The 16439-nt window shown below is 35.8% G+C and overlaps 1 protein-coding gene across 9 annotated transcripts in view; it reads left to right on the top strand.

The window, feature by feature from the left end:
- F8 (coagulation factor VIII) overlaps positions 1-16439 on the top strand; it is a 103160-nt gene that overhangs the window by 41776 nt on the left and 44945 nt on the right. For 4 of the 9 annotated variants that reach the window (XM_077106708.1, XM_077106709.1, XM_077106711.1 and 1 more), the window contains exons 15-22: positions 5570-5723; positions 8346-8558; positions 8824-9052; positions 9242-9424; positions 10584-10700; positions 11080-11151; positions 12024-12109; positions 13115-13270. In XM_077106708.1, coding sequence (XP_076962823.1) covers positions 5570-5723; positions 8346-8558; positions 8824-9052; positions 9242-9424; positions 10584-10700; positions 11080-11151; positions 12024-12109; positions 13115-13270 — 1210 coding nt within the window. Of the gene's footprint in view, positions 1-5569; positions 5724-8345; positions 8559-8823; positions 9053-9241; positions 9425-10583; positions 10701-11079; positions 11152-12023; positions 12110-13114; positions 13271-16439 lie in introns of those variants that run through there. The other 5 variants (XR_013154636.1, XR_013154637.1, XR_013154638.1 and 2 more) reach the window with 4 other exon arrangements.

Here is a 16439-nt window from a genome sequence, read left to right as displayed (position 1 = left end):
TCTATAAAATTAGTGATAGTGGTACTGTCCTTGTGGGCTAAATGGAGACTGGTACTCTGAAACTGAGCAAGGTGCTCACCTTTGTCCCAATTAATGTTATAATTGAAGAAAAACCTGTTGAAATACATCATGAAGTTTTGAGTGAAACTCTTCCTGAAGACAATGTGAGACTCAGTGTCAAAAATGTGTCTGTCAAGGGCTGGGGTATGGCTCAGTGGTAGAGCACTTGCCTACCAAGCAAGAAGGCTTTGGTTCTATCACCAGCACTGCAAAGAAGGAGAAGGGAGAGGAAGGTGATGGTGGAGAGTAGTAGGAGGGGGAGTATGACGAGAAGGAGGAGGAGTGGCAAAAATGTTAATTGTGGCAACATGGTTGGTGACAGCAAAAATGGAAGTACTGCTGGACGCAAAGGCACACTCCTGTAATCTAGCTCAGGAGGCTGAGGCAGTAGAATCACGAGTTCAAAGCCAGCCTCAGCAACTTAGTGAGGCCCTAAACAACTTGGTGAGACCCTGTCTCTAAATAAAATACAAAATAGGGCTGCAGATTATCCTGACTTATGCACACCAAATCAATAATGGTTCTGCACCTGTGCTAGATTCTGACACAGCTCACATTGACACAGCTCACATTGCTTGCAGGTTTGCTGAGTGATTGCCATTCTGGTAAGAAGCCAGAAAATTGGTCCCACTGAATTTTGTTTTCAATACTAGAGATTGAATCCAGGGCTCAAACATGCTAGGCAAATATTCTACCACTAAAATACATTCCCGGTCCTTTTTTTTTTTTTTTTTTTTTCAGACAGGGCTTTGCTAAATTGTTCAGGCTGGCCATGAACTTGAGATACTTTGGCCTCAGCCTCCTGAGTAACTAGGATTACAGGCATGAGATATCTATCATGCCAGGCTCCATTGTGATATTTTTAATTGATTTTATTTTTTAAATACATGACAGCAGAATGCATTACAATTCTTAATGAACATATAGAGCACAATTTTTCATATCTCTGTATATAAAGTATGTTCATACCAGTTCCTGTCTTCATACATGTACTTTGGATAATGAGGTCCATCACATTTCACCATCATTGCTAATCCCCTGCCCCTTCTCTTCCCCTCCCACCCCTCTGCCCTATCTAGAGTTCGTCTATTCCTCCCATGCTCCCCCTCCCTACCCCACTAAGAGTCAGTCACCTTATATCAGAGAAAACATTCAGCATTTCTTTTTTGGAGATTGGCTAACTTCACTTAGCATTATCTTCTCCAACTCCATCCATTTACCTGCAAATGCCATGATTTTATTCTCTTTTATTGCTGAGTAAAATCCCATTGTATATATATGCCACATTTTTTTTAATCCATTCATCTACTGAAGGGCATAGTTGGCTCCACAGTTTAGCTATTGTGAATTGTGCTGCTATAAACATTGATGTGGCTGTGTCCGTGTAGAATGCTGTTTTTAAGTCCTTTGGGTACACACTGAGGAGAGGAATAGCTGGGTCAAATAGTGGTTCCATTTCCAGTTTTCCAAGGAATCTCCAACCTGCTTTCCATATTGGCTGCACCAACTTGCAGTCCCACCAGCAGTGTATGAGTGTACCTTTTCCCCCACATCCTCACAAACACTTATTGTTGTTTGCCTTCATAATAGCTGCCATTCTGACTGGAGTAACATGAAATCTTAGAGTAGTTTTGATTTGCGTTTTTCTAATTGCTAGAAACGATGAACATTTTTTTCATATATTTGTTGATTGATTGTATATCATTTTCTGAGAAGTGTCTGTTTATATCCTTGGCCCATTTATTGATTGGGTCATTTTTTTTGTTGTTGCTTAGCTTGTTGGGTTCTTTATATACCCTAGAGATTAGAGCTCTATCTGATGTGTGAGGGGTAAAAATTTGCTCCCAAACTGAAGGCTCTCTGTTCACCTCACAGATTGTTTCTTTTGCTAATAAGATTTTTTTTTTTTTACTTTGAGTCTATCCCATTTGTTGATTCTTGGTTTTAATTCTTGCAGTATAGGAGTCTTATTAAGGAAGTTGGGGCCTAATCCCACGAGATAAAGATTAGGGCCTACTTTTTCTTCTAATAGACACAGAGTCTCTGGTTTAATTCCTAGGTCCTTGATCCTCTTTTAGTTGAGTTTTGTGCATGGTGAGAGATAGGGGTTTAATTCCATTTTGTTGCATATGGATTTCCAGTTTTCACAGCACCATTTGTGAAGAGGCTATCTTTTCTCCAACATATGTTCTTCGTGCCTTTGTCTAATATAAGATAATTGTAATTTTGTGAGTAAGTCTCTGTGTCCTCTATTCTGTACCATTGGTCTACCAGTCTGTTTTGGTGCCAATACCATGCTGGTTTTGTTACTATTGCTCTGTAGTATAGTTTAAGGTCTGGTATAGTGATACCACCTGCTTTACTCTTCCTGCTAATGATGGCTTTAGCTATTCTGAGTCTCTTATTTTTCCAGATGAATTTCATGACTGTTTTTTCTATTTCTATGAGGAATGCCACTGAAAATTTGATTGGAATTGCATTAAATCTATATACTGTTTTTGGTAGTATGGCCACTTTAATAATATTAATTCTGCCTATCCATGAGCAAGGTAGAACTTTCCATCTTCTAAGGTCTTCTTTGATTTCTCTCTTTAGGGTTCTGTAGTTTTCATTGTATAGATCTTTCACCTGTTTCGTTAAGTTGATTCCCAAGTATTTTCCCATTATAATTTTTTGAAAATATTTTAATTTATATTTTTTAGTTGTAGTTGGACACAATACCCTTATTTTATTTATTTATTTTTATGTGGTGCTGAGGATCGAACCCAGGGCCTTGCATGTGCTAGACAAGTGCTCTACCCCTGACCTACAGCCCCAGTCCAGTGATTTTTATTGTTATGGTTTCTTTCTAATTTGGTCTTGAGATTTCTCTCTTGAGAGTGAATATAAACCAACATAGTCGTTTTCTAGAAGAACACATACTGGGAGCCAAGTTAGGTGAAGGTGTGTTGGTCACGTGAGAAACAACATGCAGAGGTGAAATCAACATGCAGAATGAAATAAAATAGTAACAAATACCTAGAAATAAGTATTTCAAAAAGTTTACATAGAATTGTCTATGAGGCTAAGCTTGTGGCTCAGCAGTAGAGTGCTAGCATAGCACATGTGAGGCACTGGGTTTGATCCTCAGCACCACAGAAAAATAAATAAATAAAATAAGGGTGAAAAAAGAATTTTCTATGACAATTATTGAGAAACTTAAATATACCTAAATAAATGCTGAGATATACTATGTATGTGGACTCAAAACATGGTATCTGAAAACGCAAATTATTTACAAACTAGTCTATGATTCAGTGCAACTTGAATGAAAATCCCAACAAGTCTTTTCTTTTGTAGAACTCAACAAACTATTTTTAAAATTAATACAAAAGTGCAAAGGGTCAAGAATTGCCAAGACTTTCATGAAGACCAGCAAGATGGGAGGAATTGTTGTATTACACATTCAGACTCATTTTAAAGCTATAGTAATTAAAACAATTTGATAATTGGTACAGAGATAAGCAAACAGGTAAATAAAAACAATAAAAAATAGACTTTAACACATATACATATAGACACTTGATTTATTTTCATTATAACATGCTGGGAAATATCCATACAAAAAAAGACATTAAACTTGACACCTTGCTCACAACATATACCAAAAATGTCCACTCACATTGGATCACTAGTACAGAAATGAAAGATAAAAGCATAAATATCTTAGGAAGAAAAAATAAGAGAATCTCTTAATCTCTGGGTAGGGAAGAAAAAAGACTTGATATCAAGATACAAAAAACATTAATGAAGAAGGATTTTAAAAATAAATTTTATTACATTAAAATTCTGAACATAAAGAGAAGTTTAGCTACAGAATGGGAGAGAATGTTTGGATGTTTACAAGGTATAAGGCAAAGGACTCATGTCAAGACTATATAGGGTTCTTCTCGGAATCAATAAGAAGAAAGCAGATTATCCAGTACAACAAAAGTTGGCCAAAAAGAAAAAAAACTTGGAGAGAAGCTCCACAAAAGAAGATATCCACATTACTGCTACTCATGAAGATTCTCAACCTTATTGATCAGGGAAATGCAAAATAAAACCACAATGACACACTACTATGCAACCACCAGAATGTCCTAAAATATCAAAATATGGTCAATATCAAATATTTGTGAGAATATAGCAAAGGGAACTCTTAACATTGTTGATTAAAATGAGATTGTTGTAGCTGCTTTGGTTCATATCTGGAACCAAACACCTGTATTTGTAAACATCAAAAATTTAGAAATAACTCAAATGTCCACGATTAGGGTAAATTCACATAATGGAATACTATATAACAAAGGAAATGAATCTCACAACTAAGATTCTGAGTGAAAGAAGCAAGAAACAAAATGATATATGTGTGTTTCTATTTACACACTTCAAAAAGCAGGTAAGGCTGAACCATATTCTATAAAGATGTGAGGACATAACAGGCAAATTGTGAAGAAAAGCAAATAAATTATTATCATCAACATCAAAATACTGGTTATCTAGTGCAGAGGGGACAGGCTATGATTGGAATGGGCAAAGAGTGAGTCTCCTGGCAATGTTTTTCATCTGGGTAATGGTTGCACTTTTGAATGAAAAGCATTTATATTGTATGCACTTTATTGTGTGTGTGGTGTGTGTGTGTGTGTGTGTGTGTGTGTGTGTGTGTATGTGTATGTGTATATATGTATATGATTTAATTCACAATTTAATTTTTAATATATATATTTAGACATTGATGGACCTTTATTTTGTTCATTTATTTATATGAGGTGCTGAGAATTGAACCTAGTGCCCCGTACACACTAGGCAAGTGCTCTACCTTTGAACCACAACCCCAGCTGCACAATTTAATTTTTTTTTAAAAAAGTAAAGAAAAAATGTCTAAGGACTGGATCTTGGGGATCTCATATTTAGACTATGTTTATAAACTATACTCTTTCAATATTTAAAAATATTCTTGAGTACTAACTACTTTGTGTCAGGTACTCTTCCAGCTGCTGGGAATATAGCAGTGAATACAACAGGCAAAACTACCTCCTTTCATGGAACTTAGTAGTACAAGAGGATGGAATGGTTAACTAAACACAATGTTGTTTAGCTGTCTAATAAAAGGAGAACATAAAAAGTTCACTTGGATACCATCTAAATATTGACAATCTTCATCTAGATTGCTTTTGTGAACTCCTTACCTCTGTGTATTTGCCAATGCAATACACATAGATGTACCATATGTCCAAAACCGTACACCGTAACCAACCCCTCCTCTAGGATTTTCCATCTCAGTGAATTGCATGCCATCCACTCATTTGTCCCGACCAGAAACCCCCAAATTATCTGTAATTCTTCTTTCTCTTCTCTCTGACCCATTGCACTTGCAATCCATCATCAATTCTATTAAATGTATCTAAAATACAGGAAAAGAAGTATGTGAGGCATTTCTACCTACTTGGTCCATGAGGATACTACTTTTCCTCTACATTTTCTCCAGGGATCAGAGTGGCAGTGCTCCTCAGTTCAAGAAGGTAGTTTTCCAGGAATTTACTGATGGCTCCTTTACTCAACCCTTATACCGTGGAGAACTAAATGAACACTTGGGACTATTGGGGCCATATATAAGAGCAGAAGTTGAAGACAATATTGTGGTGAGTTAAAGACAGTGGAATTACAAGAAAATTAATTCCACATATTTATTTTGTTTCCTTTTTTAATAATGATTTTATTTTTTTAAATACACGACAGTGGAATGCATTACAATTCTTATTACACATGTAGAGCACAATTTTTCATATCTTTGTATATAAAGTATGTTCAAACCAATTCATGTCTTTATACATGTACTTTGTTTATTTGCATTAAATTCTTATTACACATATATACCACAAATTTTCATATCTCTGTTTGTATATAAAGTAGGTTGACACCCAATTTCTGATTATAAAAATAATGTACTCTAAGGCTGGATTTGTAGTTCAGTGGTAGAGTGCTCTCCTCACATGTATGAGGCCCTGGGTTCAATTCTTAGCACCACATAAAAATACATAAATAAAAATAAAGATATGATGAAATCTAACAACTGAAAAAATTAAAGTACAGAAAAATAAAGAAGTTGAAAAATAACCCCTTAGTTAATTTTTATGGTTTTTTCCTATGTATTTTTCTTTCTGTATTGAAAATTATGTCATATGTAATTCTGCTTCTTTTTTTTTTTAACCAAATGTCATATAATTAACATTTTTATGTCATCAAAAACACTTCCTAAGCAGGAATGATTACATAATTATCTATTATATGAATTTATGGAACCACTGTTTACTTAGCCATTTACTTTGATCAGTGTTTCAGATTGTTTCTTTTTTCACTATGTAAGTGTCCAATCAAAATCCATGAACAATTTAAGACCTTTTCATATGAATTATCTATTAAATTCTCCTTTTTCATTGTTCTTATATATTTATTAATATTTTTAAAGAAAAATGACTACTGTAGGATTTGGGTGATATAAAAAAATTCTTTTGGTAGAGTCTGGAGCTTTCTTTTTTAAAATATTTATATCTTAGTTGTATGTGGACACAATATCTTTATTTTATTTTATTTTTTATGTAGTGCTGAGAATCGAACCCAGTGCCTCATTCATGTTAGGCAAGCGTCTACCACTTGAGCCATATCCCCAGCCCCAGAATCTGGAGCTTTCTAGTGAAGTTTTAATCAACATATTGCAGAAAGAAGACATACTTGGCCACGTGATCTTACATATTTCAGGTTGCCATTGTACATTAAGGATTTTCAGGACATACAGTAAATCTTGCTGTGCTGGGATAAATAAAGGAACTCTACTATATTCATCTTTCTTCAGGGCACTTCTGGGAGCCAGTTTTGTAGTAAAGCAAATTTCTTAGATGTTACTTTAGTAGAGCTAGTAATTATATTAACAATATTAACAATATTTCAAGATAACCATACCATGTGAGGAAATACAAAAGTACCAGTGATTACTTTTGTAACAGTCACAAGTATTTACTATTGTACAATAATACTCTGTGGCTTTATGATGTAGAACCTAGATTCATAGTTGAAAGTCATGCTCACTTTGAACTTAATTAATGATTTGCCCTCCCCATCTGAAAGCACAAACACCAAGTTAAGAACTGGTTGTCCCTTTTGTAAAAATTACAAATATAATTAGTGTTCTCCAGGTGTGCTAATTAAGTGAACACAAGGTTTCATCTTCTAGAATTAGTAAGACTTCACTGAGTTTTCAGAAAGTACAGAGGCAGTGGGAAGATTCAGGTCTGTGGATGTGAAGACTGATATAATCTGAGAAATTCTTCCTTTTTGACATTTTCATTGGCTTTATGTTTATAAAAGTCCCTTCCTACCCAGATACTTAAAAGAATCACTTACACTTTCTTTTATACCTTAATTATTTACATTTTTATTTTTAATCCATCAATAATTCCCATAAACTAGATGTTCTTTTGGTACATCATGTGAGACCAAAGTCATTTTATTTTCTGTTCAAAATAGCCAGCCATGTTCCTAGTTGATTTTTTATAGTAAGGATGCAGAAGGATCTAAAATTATGGGATTATGAGTACATTTTTTTTCTGACTTGAATTTTATTTTACTTTGCACATGCTATATAATATGTGTACTTTTTCAAATTGAAAAAAAGGTCTTTAAAACAAATCTTTTTCAAAGATAATATGCATTAATCCTGGAATGTATCATGAATATACATCCTTTTACTTGGAAATTACCTTTAAGTTGCATAGTAGTGTGTCATTCTGGTTTTATTTTGCATTTCCCTGATCAATAAGGTTGAGAATCTTTTCATGAGTAGCAGTAATGTGGATATCTTCTTTTGTGGAGCTTCTCTCCAAGTTTTTGGGGTTTTTTTTGCCAAATTTTGTACTGGATAATCTGCTTTTTTCTTATGAATTCCAAGAAGTATCTTATATAATCTCGACATGAGTCTTTTGCTTTATACATTGTAAACAACCAAACATTCTCTCCCATTCTATTCAAGAATTTTCTCTTGGGGCTGGGGTTGTGGCTCAGTGGTAGATCACTCGCCTAGCATGTGCGAGGCCCTGGGTTTGATCCTCAGCACCACATATAAATAAATAAAATAAAAGTATTGTGTCCAACTGCAACTAAAAAGTAAGTATTAAAAAATTGCTTTAAAAATAATTTTCTCTTTCATTGTTTTGTTATTGTTGTTATCTTGATTTTTTTTTTTGTGTGTGTGTGTGTTTTCTCTGCAGGTAACTTTCAAAAACCAGGCCTCTCGTCCCTACTCCTTCTATTCTAGCCTAATTTCTTATAAGGAAGATCAAGGACAAGGAACAGAACCTAGAAAAAACTTCGTCAAGCCGAATGAAACGAAAACTTACTTTTGGAAAGTACAATATCATATGGCACCCACTAAAGATGAGTTTGACTGCAAAGCTTGGGCTTATTTCTCTGATGTTGATCTGGTAAGTAGGTCTTCATTGTGCTGGGTATTTTCTGGTTTAAAAGAAATGATCTTTGTGTTTATGTGCTAAAAATTTTGGTATTTATCCTAAGCACAATGAAAATCTTTAAATTTTTGTGTTTTAGAAACTCCACATAGAACCTACTGAAATAGATGAACTGTTCTATGGGGGACAGGTTAAAATGGCAGGAAAGTTGATGAGAAGTCTAGTCTGGTTTGTAGGTGAGAAAGCTTACACTAATAGTGTTGATGTCTTCCCTCCCTAGGAAAGAGATGTGCACTCAGGCTTGATTGGACCCCTTCTGATTTGTCACACTAACACTCTGAACCCTGCTCATGGAAGACAAGTGACAGTGCAGGAATTTGCTCTGTTTTTCACTATCTTTGATGAGACCAAGAGCTGGTATTTCCATGAAAACATGGAAAGGAACTGCAGGGCACCCTGCAATATCCAAATGGAAGACCCAACTTTTAAAGAGAATTATCGTTTCCATGGTAACATATTCTATACCCAAATATAGCATGCACTTATTCCAATGAGCCTTGAGCCAGAGACTTGATCATTGCATGACTTGAAAGTATACATGCAGGACTGGAATCCACACAACTGTCAGTATGTTTGGTAGACTGGAGGGAAAGAAACTTCTACAATAAATTTTAACAGCTTTCTCTGTTCTTCTCCAGCAATCAATGGCTATGTGATGGATACACTACCTGGTTTAGTAATGGCTCAAGATCAAAGGATTCGATGGTATCTGCTCAGCATGGGCAGCAATGAAAATATCCATTCTATTCATTTCAGTGGACATGTGTTCACTGTACGGAAAAAAGAGGAGTATAAAATGGCAGTGTACAACCTCTATCCAGGTATGACCTTCTTTGTGTTCTTTTACTTACAGTACTTGAGTACTTACTTTGCATGAATACAATCACTGCACAAAGCAGACAAGCTCCTTGCTTTCAAGTAGCAAGTCAAGTAACTTTAATGTACAGAAAGATAAATCAATTAGCAAATGAATAAGATTATTTCAAGTATATAAAAATTGTTATAAAGGGATTAGAACAGAATAAATGGATGATTAATGTCACAGCATCTTCCCAGGAATATTTTCATTTTCCTTCTCAAATCCAGTATTATACCACTAGTTATTCAAGGAGTGATTTATTTAAGTATGTAACCAGTGTATATGACAATGTTGACTGAAACACTATTTTGGTCCTCCACTAAAACAGGTTTAATAGTGGGGATAAATTTCCCCTCTTTCCTCATAAATATTCCAGTAAGCTCTGTGACTTTTCTCCTCACTTGGGGATTGAACTCAGGGGCACTCAGCCACTGAGCCACATCCCCAGCCCTATTTTATATTTTATTTAGACACAGGGTCTCAATGAGTTGCTTAGCACCTTGCTTTGGCTGAGGCTGACTTTGAATTTCCAACCTGTAATCTCAGCCTCCCCAGCCGCTGAGATTACAGGTGTGTGCCACAGCGCCCAGCTTGGTAACTCTTAAGTAACAAACAAACCTGTACTTCATATGTCACATACAGTTCAAGTCAGAAATTATAATGTCCATTTCAGGGTATTGACAAAAATTCTGTAGTTGATTTAACTTCAATCTTCCCACCCCCAGCTTGAGCCTACATCAAGTTAGAACTCTGCATTGGAAAAAAGAAACATGGTTAAGTCCTTTGTGCTTATTGTGCCCTCCCAACCCCTCAATAGGCTCCCTTAGATCCCATATCAGATCAATAGGAAACAGGCTTTTTGCTCTGAAAACCCATGGGAGTGTAGGCCAGTCCTAATATTACAGGAGTAGCCTTCTCCTGTATCCATGATCAACGCATCTAGTGACCTTGTCTGATTTTCTGGGAGGGAAGTGGTCAAAATTCAATCTCCAAGTGCTCCAACTAGAGGAATCACATAGAAAGCAGTGGAGGAACTGAATTTGGTAGATATTCTTTGATATTCTATATAAGTCGATATATTTGTGTGCTCATTTTTTTTTGTTCCTTTGGGTTTTGAAAAGGTGTTTTGGGGACAGTAGAAATGCTACCATCCAAACCTGGAATTTGGCGGATACAATGCCTTATTGGAGAGCACCTACATGCAGGGATGAGCACTCTTTTTCTGGTGTACAGCAAGCGTGAGTAGCACTGTGGGCAGAGGCTACCTACCTACCTAACCTACCTAGCCTATTTTTTTTTTTTTTTGGTACTGGGGATTGGACTCAGGAGCACTTAACCACTGAACCACATCCCCAGCCCTTTTCTATTTTATTTAGAGACAGGGTCTTGCTGAGTGTTTTTAGGGCCACACTAAGTTGCTGAAGCTGGCTTTGAACTCAGGATCCTCTTGCCTCAGCCTCCTGAGCTGCTAGGATTACAGGTGTGCACTACTGCCACCAATCTTAGCCTACTTTTGTATAGCTTTTCTTCTCCTTGGAATTATTGCCTTTGTTGAAAAATATAATACAAGCTCATACCATTATTACATTTAAATTGAATATTATTGTTTGATTTCAGAGTGTCAGATTCCCTTGGGAATGGCTTCTGGACACATTAGAGATTTTCAGATCACAGCTTCAGGACAATATGGTAAATACTATTATTTTTCACTCCAAGAACCTGGGATGAATGTATCTTTTTAAAATTTCTGTTGGATAGTTGCAGATAACTAATCCACCTCCATGCTTTTATTAATTATACTCCATCAGTGGAACTCAAATCCATCTTGTCCTCTCCATTTTGCACTGTGACCATCTTAATTCAGGCCACTTTCATTTCTCACCTAGACAGTGACACTGCCTCCTTAAATATTCTCTCCACTTTCAGTATTGTTCCCTTAAGCCCATTCTCTTCACTTTTGTGTAAGAAGTAATGGTTGAATAGAATTTATAGAGTTCTTAAATATTGGGGGATTTATTGTTGTTGTTACTGGGGATTGAACCCAGGGGCACTGAATCACTGAGCCAAATACTCAGCCCTTTTTAATTTTTATTTTGAGACAATGTCTCATTAAGTTGCTGAGGGCCTTGATAAATTGCTGATGCTGGCCTCAAACTCATGATCCTCAAGTCTCAGCTTCCTGAGTTGCTGGAAGTATAGGTGTGTGTCATCATGCCAGGCTATTTTCTTTTCTATTTTACCATATTTTATTGGTACATTACAGATAAATATAATGGTGGGATTTGTTATTACATATTCATACATGCATATAGTATAACAATATAATTTGTCCAATATCATTTGGTATCAAATTCCAGTATCAACTAAATTCAGGTGCTAACAATCGACAAAGTTATTAAAGTATTAAAGTTTAGAAGTTTACAACAATAATAAGCAAAAGTCTTAGTTATCAATACTGCTAGGCTTCAAAGTTTTTATATCTTTCTCTATCTTGTTTCCACGTGTCTAAGGACCAACCTAGTTGAATATAATCTCTCTCCTCTCCCCTTTCCTGGGCAAAGGACAGTGGGCCCCAAAGCTGGCCAGACTTCATTATTCTGGATCAATCAATGCCTGGAGTACCAAAGAGCCCTTTTCATGGATCAAGGTTAGAGAACTTAATGAATGAGGGGAATTATATCATATTTGATTACATTAATTATCCTCTTGCAAGCTCAAAGCATTATACATGTCCTTTATATTGCAGTAATTTCCAATCACACCCAAGACTGTGTATTCTATTGTTAGATGCCTTTAAACGAGTAAATGTCCTTCAGTCCTCCAAAATTCTTCATTTTAACACAAAACAAGTGGTTCAATCCCCTACCTTTCAAGCAAAGACACCGTAGCTACCTTTCTAAAACCGAGTTGATCTTTTTCATCAATCATACACCACTTGATAGTATGAAATACATACTTAAATTTAGTGTAATCTGGTGAAATAAGATAGAATTAATACTTCAAATAATGTCTTTAGTTTAACTCAATTGCTTTTTTAAAAATATTTTTTCAGATATTGATGAACCTTTATTTAATTCATTCATTTTTATGTGGTGCTGAGAACTAAAACCCAATGCCTCACACATGCTAGGCAAACACTCTACCACTGAGCCACAACCCCAGCCTCTCAATTGCTTTTAAAAGACTCAGGTTTTCAGATTTTCTCACTTTCCTATTTCCTCTAGAGCAGCACTGTTCAATGGAAATAGAACATGAGCTGCAAATGCAAATGACATGTTTAATTTTTCATTTTCTAAAACGAGGGAAGTTGGGGTAGGCATCTATTTTAGTGAGAAGGCCTAAAAGGCAAAAAGCGTTGCCTACAGGCAGAGTGGATGTTCATATAGAGGAAACGATTCAGTGATTTGGAATTTGGTTTGTTAGGAAGCAGGGGCTCAATAAGCACCTTTTCTACTCATTCCCACCTTTTATCCCACAACCACACAAATATGTTCAGCTTTCAAAATTTGTGTCTGCTTCACCTGTATATCCAAGACAACAATACACACATCTGTAGCAATGTAGATTCTTCCTAAACCCATAATTAATTTCAGAAGATATTACACACTTTTTAAAACAGGTTTAAATAAAATGTTTTTTTTTTAATTGATAGGTAGATCTGTTGGCACCAATGATTATTCATGGCATCAAGACCCAGGGTGCCCGTCAGAAGTTCTCCAGCCTCTATATCTCTCAATTTATTATCATGTATAGTCTTGATGGGAAGAAATGGATGACTTATCGAGGGAATTCTACTGGCACCTTAATGGTATGTACTTAGTCCTTTCAAGAGAATTAATGAATGCTTTAAAGATCTTCTGATGGATTTCAGATATGGGACAAACAGTCTTAGATTCTGTAAGTTTAACTTTAAAAAAGAATTTTCTACTTTTGGTCAATAGTTGTTGTTGTTGTTATTATGGTGCTGGGGATTGAACCCAGGGCCTTGTATGTGTAAGGCAAAAACTCTACCAACTGAGCCATATCCCCATCTCTACCTTTGGTCAATAGTTATTATGAGGAATTATGAACAGAGATCTTTGTAGTTCTCCATATCCTATGGTTGTAGGCAGATATGACTTAGTGATTAAGAGTTACAGAGTTGTAGTGACAAATGCTCAACTCTCCTCATCCCCAGTTCCATTATGCTATGGTAAGGGCACTGGTGGGAAAGAATGGAACTCTAAGACCTGGGATGGGGACACTTAGGCAGACATGGATGAAGCTGAGAATTTCAAAATTCCAAATCCCCCTGAACCACCTTTGCCTGAGGAATCAACCTTTCCCCAGTCTCTAAAGCAATGATTCTTCCTTTGCATAAAAGCTTTTCAGCGACCAAACTGAGATAGTTGCTTTACAAGAGAGTAACTGTTTTCCTTATTGCCCCTGTTTGGCCATTACAAAAGCCAAATGAGAGATAGAACATGGCAGCAGACCACCACAAATTCAAACAGGTGGTGATACCAAAAAACAATTGCAATTCCAGATATTATACCTGTTTTAAAGTAAATTAACACAGACTCAGACACCTGATATGGAACTATTTATCTAGAAAGAAGCTTTTTCTTCATTCCCATTGAGAAGCAAAATCAGAACATATTTGCATTCATGAGGTAGGAATGATAATATTGTTTATTGCTTGTATCTCAGAGCAATGCCAGCCCCCTTGTTCTTTGTCAGAACATAGACTTGAAGAACTCCAAATATCTTAACATCCCACAAATATGTTGATGACATTATGCTGACAGAACCTGATAAACAGGAACTAGCAATCACCCTGCTTCTATGAGACAGACAGACAGACAGACACACACACACACACACACAACCCCCAAATGAGCCTGCCTTGTCCCTGACTTTAATGTGAATTGATCCCATGTTTCACTGTTAGCTTCAAATACTTAACATATTTAGAAAGTTTCCACCTATTTCTATTTTTAAAAAATATTTATTTTTTAGAAGTAGTTGGACACAATACCTTTATTTTGTTTATTTATTTTATGTGGTGCTGAGGATTCAACCCAGGGCCTCACACATGCTAGACAAGAGCTCTACCACGGAGCCACAATCCTAGCCCCTCTACTTTATTTTGAATGGCAGCATCTCTACCATCTTTAACATAATCACATTCTTTTTTTTTTATTTGTGTGCGTGTGTGTGTGTATGTGTGTGTGGTGCTGGGGATTGAACCCAGGGTCTTGTGCATGTGAGGCAAGCACTCTACCAACTGAGCTATATCCCCAGCCCACATTTCTTCACTTTTGTATTGCTAAATTATATTTATATTAAGTGGTGTGCTGGCAGGTGATTAACAATCAACTTAAAGGCAAAGTTGGAAGAGGTTATTGAGGAAAGGTTTGGATTTATTATGCTCTCATGACCCAGTGCAAGAGGGCTCCAATACACCACTGTACTACATTACTAGGACAACCTCTTTCATAGGGTAGTAATCATTTAAAATGTGTTTGCATCCAATTTGCCAACATTTTATTTCGAATTTATCTATGAATAAAATTGGTTAACCCTTTTTGGAGGGGCTTTACTTCTTTGTGTTTTGGCATGAGGATTATATTAAATTTGAAAGTAAATTGGTAAGCTCCATTTTTTCCATGAAACTATTGCTCTAGAATAGTTTAATTGATTTAATAATTACATTTAGTAAATTTAGAAGGTATACCTATACTTAAAGAGGATAGAGGTTCCCTTTACCCCATTATTAGAAATATTGCTTGTGAATCAATATTTTATGTGGGACTGGTATAAAGATTCAAAGACATTGATAACTAGGTGGTAGATACTTACTTTGTGCGTACTTTGGTGGTAGATACTTGACTATCTTTTCCATTCCTTCTCTGATTATTGGGTTTCTCATTTACGTTACCTGTAAGATGTGTATAATACCATATCTCTCTTCCCATGCCATATATCTGTATCTGTATATACACATCTATTTATTTTTTTCTCTTTTGCCCCTTGATTAGCAAGTTTTTGTCTATTTTATTGGTCTTTTAAAAAATTAATTCCTGGTTTTAAAAATGAAACCTAGTTTTGGAAGTGATGCTTTATAATTAATTAATTTCTGTTTAAAACTTTAAAAACCATTTTTATTTTCTTTTGGTTTATCTTATTTATGTTTGACTCCTACAATCTGGAGTTGAATGTCTAGTCCATTTATGTTCAATCTTTATTTTACATTGAGAAGGATAAAATAATTATTATGTACTCTCATAAGAGTTATTTTTTTAAACAGTTATTGAACAACTGCTGTGTGCTAAGTCAGTCCTTCCTTCCTTCCTTCCCTCCTTTTCCTTCCCCTTCCTTCCTTCCTTCCCTCCCTCCCTCCCTCCCACCCAGGGGTGCTCTACCACTCATCTACACCTATACATACAGTGTCTCTCTGTTGCCAAGGCTGCCCTCAAATTTCTAATTCTCCCGTATCAGACTTCCAAGTTACTGGGATTATAGACATGCACTGCCACACTTGGTTTATGTTCTAGGTTTTAATACAGGGATGGGCAAACTGTAGCCTATAGATTTGGCCTGCAGCCTAATTATGTGTGCACTGTGAATTAAGAATGGCTTAAATATATTTTAAGGTTGGCAAAAAACAAAGAACCAGCAAAGAAACAACCACAGAGACCATTTGTGATCAGTAAAGACTAACATATCCCTATCTGGACATTTAAAGAAAAAAAACTTTGAAGACTGCTTGTCTAGTGTAATGGTGGAAAAGATGTCTAGACAGTTAACATTAATTCTCAGGTACCAGAACCCTTCAATCACAAATTTGCCCAGTTTCAGTCTGGTTTACCTTCCTCCATCCTAGTTATCATTAATGTCTTTGTATCATTATACCAGTCCCACATAAAATATCAATTCACAAGCAATATTTCTAATAATGGAGTAAAGGGAACCTCTATCCTCTTTAAGTATCACTG

The sequence above is a fragment of the Callospermophilus lateralis genome, chromosome X (genome assembly GCF_048772815.1).
Source record: "Callospermophilus lateralis isolate mCalLat2 chromosome X, mCalLat2.hap1, whole genome shotgun sequence".
NCBI classification, from domain to species: domain Eukaryota; kingdom Metazoa; phylum Chordata; class Mammalia; order Rodentia; family Sciuridae; genus Callospermophilus; species Callospermophilus lateralis.
The sequence above is the reverse complement of the archived record's forward strand: the minus strand, read 5'-3'. Positions and strand labels throughout refer to the sequence as shown.